The following is a 9181-nucleotide window of genomic DNA, read 5'->3' on the forward strand; positions in this document are numbered from 1 at the left end:
ACTTTCTCCCACCCCCACCCTCCTCTAGCTTATCTCTCCATGCTTCAGGCTCACTGCCTTTATTCCTGATGAAGGACTTTTGCCCGAAACCTCGATTTCGCTGCTCCTTGGATGCTGCCTGAACTGCTGTGCTCTTCCAGCACCAAGAATCCAGACTCTGGTTTCCAGCATCTGCAGTCATTGTTTTTACCTCAACAATGATGACATAAAGATTGAAATCTCCTCCCTGGCTTCCCAGAGAATCCAAGGATAAATCTCATCCGGCCCTGGGGTCTTATCTATTTTCAGATCTTCTAAAATTGCTAAAGCCTCCTCTTTTTCAACCTCAATCCCACCTAATCTTGTAGCCTGGATCTCCATATTCTCACTAATATTGTCCTTTTCTAATGTGAATACTGACGAAAAGTATTCATTAAGCACTTCCCCTATGTCCTCAGATTCCACACACAACTTTCCACAATGATCTTTGATTGGCTCTAATCTTACCCTCATCATTCTTTTATTCCTAATATACCTATAGAAGGCCTGAGGGTTTTCCTTGATCCTATCCGCCAACAACTTCTCATGTCTCCTCCTGGCTCTTCTTAGCCCTCTCTTTCAATCTTTTCTGGCTAATTTATAACTCTCAAGCCCCTTAACTGAGCCTTCACACCTCATCCTCACATTAGCCTTCCCCTTCCTCTTGACAACAGCTTCAACTTCTTTAGTAAACCATGCCTCCCTCTCTCGACAACTCCCTCCCTGCCCGATAGGTATATGCTTATCAAGGACCCGCAATAGCTGTTCCTTGAATAAGCTCCACATTTCAAGAGTGCCCATCCCCTACAGTTTCCTTCCCCATCCTACGTATCCTAAATCTTGCCTAATTGCATCCTAATTGCCTTTTCCCCAGTTATACCTCTTTCCCTGCGGTATATACCTATCCCTGCCCATTGCTATTGTAAACATAACCAAATTATGGTCGCTATCGCCAAAGTGCTCACCTACCTCCAAATCTAACACTGGCCGGGTTCATTCCCCAGTACCAAATACAATATGGCATCGCCCCTTGGTGGCCTGTCTACACACTGTGTCAAAACATCCTCCTGCACACATTGAACAAAAACGGACCCATCTAAACTACTTTGAACTGTAGTATTCCCAGTCAACGTTGGGGAAGTTAAAGTCCCCCATAACAACTACCCTGTTACTCTAGCTCCTATCGAGAATTATCTTGGCTATCCTTTTCTCTACATCCCTGCAACAATTCGGAGGCCTATAGAAAACTCCCACAAGGCTGACCTCTCCTGTTTCTAACCTCAGCCCAAACTACCACAGTGGGTGAGCCCTTAAATGTTATCTCAGCTGCTGTAATACTACCCTTGATCAACAATGCCACATTGTTGATCCCCTCCCCCCCCCCGCCCACTTTTACCATCATCTCTGTTCTTGCTGAAATATCTAAATCTCGGAATCTGCAATAACCATTCCTGTCCCCCCTCTAGCCATGTCTCTGAAATGGCCACAACATCGAAATCACAGGTACCAACCCATGCTGCAAGTTCACCCACCTTATTCCGGATGCTCCTGGCACTGAAGCATATGCATTTCAAATCAACATGCTGATTGCCGGTGCCCTCTCGTAACCTTGTTATCCTATCCCTAACCTCACTACCCTGAACCTCCTGTAAACTGGAACTACAATTCAGGCGCCTATCCCCCTGCTGCATTAGTTTAAAAGCCCCTCCGAAGAGCATTAGCAAATTTAACTCCCCCCCCCCACCACTCTCCCCCATGATATTGGTACTCCTCTGGTTCTGGTGAAGCTCATTGCGTTTGTTGAGGTCCCACCACCCCCAGAAAGAGCTCCAATTATTCCAAGAATCCAAAACCCTTTGGAAAATTGCCTGCTGAAAATGGGTGGCACAAAATGGAGGCAAAGATTTTGTTTTCTACACCAATTTTGCTTTACTGCTAGCTGTAAATCTGCTATATTTATCTTGAAATTTTTATTTCTTTCCTATAAAGTATTATTTTGAGAAAGTTTCCACAGCAACAGAGATGGACTCCAAAAGTTGAATTAAATGATAGTTAGGACTAAATAGCATATTAGTCACTGGTGGAGTTATGTAATTACGTGTCATACCTAACCCTATGAAACCTTTAGTGCTGGATGTTCTGAGATAACAACTTAGCTTCAAAACTTCAGATGTATTTCTTAAACTTATGTAAGAGGAGCAATGAAACGCATGGAAGTCCCTCTCGATAGTCGAAAAAGCTCATCTCCCTAGACAGCTTCAGTCCTAGAACACAATGTCTGGATTCTGGGCAACTGAGTCCTCTTTTGTACTTGGGTCACTAGAATAGGTGACCTTAAATACTGTATGTATGAATCTTTGTCCTCACTTTATATGATCTCCTGCAGTGATGTGACATGACACAATTTGCGCATCTATTGCACATCAACATCTATACTAAGGAAACAATTTTTTTTTCCTCAGGCAAGAGCTGGCAAGCTGAAAAATGACATTAATATTATTCTGACCTTCTCCTGGTTTCACCTGTGTGTCTTTGAACACACGTGGGGAAGACCTGTGCAGCTGTCAGATAAAATCTTTAAACATTATTTATTTTTTAAGCTTCCACCCTGGTTTCACAGCCAGTTCACTGTTTGCTCACCTGTCAGGAGCTTGTGTAGGTGAACAAGTCAGATACAGAGTGATGTGTGTGCCTCTTCAGTGGAGTGACCAAACTGGGAAGACAAGGAGATCAAACTATAGTTTGTTAAGAAGTTGCAGTTTAAGATGCTTATTCCTTGATAGAGTCCTTTCACTGCTTGACCAATGATTGCCAGCTTCCTGAAAAATAGACTTACACGGTCCTGCACTTCACTCAGCTCCAGCTGCCCTTCCCTGCTGCCATCCTTCATTGTGGATTCTGCAGCTTTATCCTGCACATCTACATGAGGATTAAGCTGTAAAGCAAAACCCACACCCACGACCAATAGCCGCTGTCTTTCTCCTCAGCCACAGGCTGCTCCATCAGTACAAATGCAGAACAGATTCCCCGATGCCAAATCCACAATCGAAAGATCAGCTCTCGATGTGTGTGAAAACCAGTGTACCAGCATTCTCAAAGATCCATCTCACCCTGGTAATGTTTTTCTACAACTTCTACCATCGGGGAGAAGGTATATAAGCCTGAACACATGCACCAGCCAGTTTCATAACAGTTTCTACCCTACTGTTGTTAGAATACAGAATGGACTCACAAACTCTTAACATTCGCCTGTACCTGTGTTTTTGTTTTTGCTCCTGTTTACCTTTTTTTTTACTTATCAATGCTACTTAACTCTGCGATTTGTCTGTATTGCTCGCAAGACAAATCTTTTCACTGTGCCTCGGTACAAGTGACAATAAGTTCAATTCAATTCAATTCCATTCAATTCTTGGGTTTTCACGGCAGATCATCTCACCATAGAATCATTGTAGTGTGGAAACAGGCCATTTGGCCCATCATGTCCACACCAACCCTCCAAAGAGCATCCTACCTCACGCAACCCCTACTCTAGCCCTGTAACCTTGCATTTCCCATGGCCAATCCATCTAACCTGCGCATTTTTTTGGACTGTGGGAGGAAACCAGAGCATCTGAAGAAAACACATGCAGGCAGGAGGAGAATATGCAAACTGGACACAGCTAGTTGCCTGAGGGTGGAATTGACCCTGATTCCTGCCGCTGTGTGGGAGCAATACTAATCATTGAGTCACCATGCTGCCTGGAACAAGACCTCTATCTCATTGGGTAGGTAGATATACATTGCCAGTGACTGACAAATTATCAGCTGTGCACACTTCTCCTTGTAATAGAGAAAACAAAAAGCTTGAGTATCAATAGTGACCTGTCAGAAGAACAACATTCATGAAGGATGACTATGGAGCATGCAAGCAAGAGGGCAACAGGATGAGGGTGAGAGAAATGTTAACCACTCAAATGGCGATGCAAGGAAGTGCTGGGAATGGGAGAATGAGTGGAGCTGAAAAATAAGTGGTTCAGAGGACGGCTGTCCAAAAAAAATGTGAGGAAATTAGGAATATGAGTTAATGATGTGCAAGTGTTACGGCAGTCACAGTGCAAACCCTCCTGCCGTCCTTGATACTCTAGGTACACAGTTCCCAGTTGGATGGACAGCTGCTGCTGACCTCTTCACCTAATTCCATCCACATCTGCTTTGTTGGAGAAGTGGTATTCTTCCATTCATCCTTGGGAAGATCATCTCACTGTAGTCCTTCCCACTGAAAGATCTGAATGAGCATCACACAGAGCAGCCTTCCCAAGTCTCCCTTCCTTTACTGTAGGTGCTGTGGCCTCAAACATCTATGACTTGTTGACATATTCTATCCCCTGCTGAAATCCTGTTAATTAACAATCCTTCTCTTGACACATCCAGCACATTATCCCACCTTGCTGATTGGCTCAGAAACCTGAAGAGCAAGGTGCCTCTGATTAAAAGAAGCCTCAGTAAAACCAACTACTTAATGATGGGTTTCTGAACTGCTAATGATCACAATCTTTTGGCAGGGACTAATTTAAAATAGAATCCATCTAATATTTCAAAATTGGACTGACAGCAACAAGTGCCAGTGGAGGTCTAATTGTATTAAATAAAAATGAGCAGGTATTGATATCATGATGAATTAACAAGCCTTTAATTGGTGTAATTAAACAGTCAACATTAAAATATTGAAGGAACATTAGTGATAATAAGTATTTTCTCACAGGGCAGAAAAATTAGATGAGTGCTAAAATCACCAGCTGATGTTGCTGCTGCTCCGTTATCATCCATTCATATTAGTATTGCAGAGCATAGCTGAATGTAGCTTTATAAACAAAGAGAGGTACATGTGAGTATAATCAGTTTATAACAGTAATGAGCTGTCAATTTTCCTTTCAAACCGAACTGTTATTATATACCATACATTGGGATTCTGGCAGAATTTGTCATAAACTTTAGAGGGTGGCCTTTGTGCCTGTCCCGTGTCAATGATCCTGAAGCTTTCCAGTTTTCAGGTTTAGGCTAATGTGATTTTTTTTCAGCAGTCTCCTTATGTGGTCCCTACCTTATTTGAGAGATTTGCCTTCAGAGGTAGAAGGGAAAAGACTCTGGGCACTGTTCTATGTGTACCTTGTCATGAAGAGATTTTGCTTGCAAGGAGTCTTGGTGCTGCATGTGTACATTGTTGCGACTCTACCTGACTGTTAGTCTGTTTTGGGTTTGCAAGCTGCATGAACAGAAATACATTGTTTTATTGTACTATCTGCTACATATCTTGTAACGTGTTGTAAATAAACAAATCTATGCTACTACTGCAACAACACGTTCGATAACAGCTTCTTCCCTGCCACTATTAGACTGATGAATGGACTGTCTCACTTCAAATAATGTTGATCATGTTAATGTTGATCTTGCTTCACACACCTCCTGTGCAGTGTAACCTGTATGCTTCACTCTGATTAAGAACCCTAGGATCTGTATGTCCTTGCTTACTATGATCTGTCTGTACAAAGCTTTTCACTGTACTTAGGTACACGTGACAATGAATCAAATCAAATCTACTCCTGATGAGTGATTGATTAACAGATCATTATTGTTAACCACCCCAGTCTGACCTATCACCCTCACCTTGACCTCTTTCCACCTATCGCATTTCCGACGCCCCTCCCCCAAGTCCCTCCTCCCTACCTTTTATCTTAGCCTGCTGGACACACTTTCCTCATTCCTGAAGAAGGGCTTATGCCCAAAACGTCGATTCTCCTGTTCCCTGGATGCTGCCTAACCTGCTGTGCTTTTCCAGCAACACATTTTCAGCTCATTATTGTTAACATGTCAGGCTCATGTTCCCTTTTTTGAGAGACGAAAATACCTTATTGAGGCAAAGTGGACATTGAAATTGTAATTCTTTTTCACGCCAGGAGCACCATTTTTCAAAATTCTTGCAATCTAATCTTGTCAAAATACAAATTACAACCTTTAAATCACCTATAACATTTTTTTAAAACTCAGTTTTGGAGGTTCCTGTATCTTTCACAATGGTTTCTCTCCTTGCATTCCCTTGAAGCATTGTAGCATTTATTTTTCTCATTTTCCCCCTTTGCACTGGCTTACCAGATAATTTAGCCAAATTTCTTTCACTCGGTTTGCTAATTCTTTTTCAACTAAACCTAGTCAACTCATGCTGGTAATTGAGATTCTGGACCCACTAGTATGCAATATTTTGATAGTCTGTTTGTCATTTTTTGTTATTTAGAAATTTCTTGAAAACAATCTCATGAATAGCTTTAATTTTTAATGTAAATGTGTAGACTAGGTGAATTAACCATGGGTTGCAGGGATAGGGTCGGGCTGTGTCTGGGTGGGATGCTCTTCAGAGGTCGATGTGAACTCGATGGGCCAAATGGCCTGTTTCCACATTATACGGATTCTGTCCTATTCTTAGTTGCCCTTGAGAAAGCGGTGGTGAGCTGCCTTCTTCAATTGCTGCACTGCTTATGCTATAGGTAAGACACACAACACCCTTAGGGAGGGAATTCCAGGATTTTGACTCAACAATGGTGAAGGAACGGTGATATATTTCCAAGTTAGGGTGGTGAGTGCCTTGAAGGGGAACATGCAGGTGGTGGCATTCCCATGTATCTGCAACCATTGTCCTTCTAGATGGAAGTAGTTGTGGGTTTGGAAGGTGCTGTCTGAAAATCTTTGGTGAATTTCTGCGGTGCATCTTTTGTGTAGTATGCACTGCTGCTACTGAGTATTGGTGGTGGAGGGATTGGATGGTTTTGCATGTGGTGCCAAACAAAAAGGCTGCTTTGTCCTGGATGTACAAGGTTTATTGGAAATTTTTTTGTTTGGAACATATATTATGCATGACAGTATGGAATATTCAAAGTTTGGGAGGAGATTTGTAGCTCGGGTGCTCATTGTTGTGGTTCTGTTCGCCGAGCTGGGAATTTGTGTTGCAGACGTTTCGTCCCCTGTCTAGGTGACATCCTCAGTGCTTGGGAGCCTCCTGTGATGCGCTTCTGTGATGTTTCCACTGGTATTTATAGTGATTTGTCTCTGCCGCTTCCGGTTGTCAGTTCCAGCTATTCACTGCAGTGGCCGGTATGACAAGCAACATGAGTTCAACTGGGACAACACCACTATTATAGGACAAGCCAAACAGAGAACAGCCAGGGAATTCCTAGAGGCATGGCACTCATCCACAGATTCTAGCAACACACACATCGACCTGGACCCAATATACCGGCCACTGCAGCGGACAGCTGGAACTGACAACCGGAAGCGGCAGAGACAAACCACTATAAATGCCGGAGGAAAGATCACAGAAGCGCTTCACAGGAGGGTCCCAAGCACTGAGTGTGTCACCTAGACAGGGGACGAAATGTCTGCAACACAAATTCCCAGCTCGGCGAACAGAACCACAGCAGTATAGAATATTCTAATTTTATTTTTGAATATAAGTTTCACTCCCCTTAGTGTTTGATTTTGCTGTCATTTCCTCAGAATGCGCTCTGATTGTTTGCCAAAATCTCCTTGGAAAATCTGTGAAATTCTGGAAAATGTTATGCTGGTAATTTATTTCTGTGATTCTCACAGATCTACAGTTCAGCTCTCAGTAATAAGAAGAAAAGCTCATGGAAATCCAAGCCCTATATCATCCTATAAGAGGTGGTAGTGTATGGTACTGATGAACAATACTCAACCAAGTCTCTTCCCTGGCATTAACTCACTGTTCCAAATTTTACTGTAAATTTTAGTGTCTAGAATTACCTCTTGTGGCCAGCCATCCTTGTCTTTAGTTTCTTTTTACCATTTGTTGTTTCTCTTTTAAGCAAAATAAAGGATCTGCATTGTCTTCTTTTGATCGTAGGGTTGGAGTTTCAGTAATGGAGAATGATTCGTAGGGCATCGAGCCAACTTCAATGTTCTCCATTCCTGCTAACTGAATGATATGCAAAGCTACACAAACATCTTCACTAAGTAAACAGTAATGATTAGAAATGATTTGCAGTAAAGTGTAGTGTGCATTTGCCCTTTCACACTGATCGTAATAACTCCTCTGCCTCAAAATTGAATGGAGGGTGGTGGAAGAAATGTTTATCCAATCTATGGCAGAGCAACTAAAATAATGAATACTCCTTGATATTCAATTTAAAATTAGTTTTCTTGCCCTTAACTGTGGTTCCCAGAATTTGTCTTATCGGTCTGTGAAATCAGTACAATTGAAAGCCTACAGTAGGATTGCTAAATCTTCCAGGAAGAATTCATCTTGCTCCTCACTGTCCTCTAAGGCTTGTACATTTGCAGACTGCTGTCGTCTGATATTCATTTTCTGTGCTCTAACTCAGCCCTTAAATGGTCTGTCATGGTACTCACAATCCTCTGTAAAGGTGTTTAGTCCTTGTTCCCATCAGTGGAATGCCTAAATGGCATTAACTGGATCCAGTTTATTTGCACACTTTATTCTGGTGAGCTTTCGGAATGTTCTTTTTTACCCCCCTGCCTGAAAAGATCTTTGATTTGACTATTGTTTTACTCACAGTGGCTGACTGATATTGCTTGCATACTGCCTAGATGTCCTGCTGTGGGCTTCTCCCCCTCTCCCTGATCCAATGCCGAGCTGCATCTTGAAGTCTGTCACCTGCTGCTCTCTGCTGGGCTTCTCTTCAGGTTATTCCTTGGCACCTTGCTCCATTTCTGTGGGTCTGGTCACTGCAGCTATCATAAGGTAAGGGCAAGACTGGATTCATGTGTGTGGTTTATTGAACAGGGTTTATTGAACAAAATTATAATAGAAAGGTTGGTAAGACAGGTTATCTCTGCAACCCCCGGACTGCCTTCAAATCTATGTGAACTGATGTCACGATGACATAGCACCTTAAGCAGCTCAGCGTCTATGCTTAGAATAAATGAATAGTTAATCTTTCCTTCACAGGGAGTATATAAAGAAGGAAACGTTCACCCACAAGATAAATCTGTTGCAGAGAAAACCTGATGGGTAGAGTGAGCAAGATGACATGAATCTCAGTGAATCTGTCATGGAATCCACCTTTCCTGACTGAAGGACCTCTGAGCAGAGTTCAGGAGTGGGGCAGTTCACTCCTCCATTAGCTCCAAACACATTTCCTGTCTCCATTGCAGC

The 9181-nt window shown here is 42.5% G+C and overlaps 1 protein-coding gene across 2 annotated transcripts in view; it reads left to right on the forward strand.

The window, feature by feature from the left end:
• The window catches only part of med10 (mediator complex subunit 10), a 68351-nt gene extending 59614 nt beyond the window's left edge, over positions 1 to 8737 (forward strand). Inside the window, exon 4 of one of the 2 annotated variants that reach the window (XM_043689634.1) lies at positions 8582 to 8669. In XM_043689634.1, coding sequence (XP_043545569.1) covers positions 8582 to 8647 — 66 coding nt within the window. In that variant the 3' untranslated portion in view covers positions 8648 to 8669. Of the gene's footprint in view, positions 1 to 8581 lie in introns of both variants that reach the window. The other variant, XM_043689635.1, reaches the window with a different exon arrangement.
• Positions 8738 to 9181: the final 444 nt, after the last annotated feature.

Source organism: Chiloscyllium plagiosum, chromosome 5 (genome assembly GCF_004010195.1).
Source record: "Chiloscyllium plagiosum isolate BGI_BamShark_2017 chromosome 5, ASM401019v2, whole genome shotgun sequence".
Lineage (NCBI taxonomy): Eukaryota > Metazoa > Chordata > Chondrichthyes > Orectolobiformes > Hemiscylliidae > Chiloscyllium > Chiloscyllium plagiosum.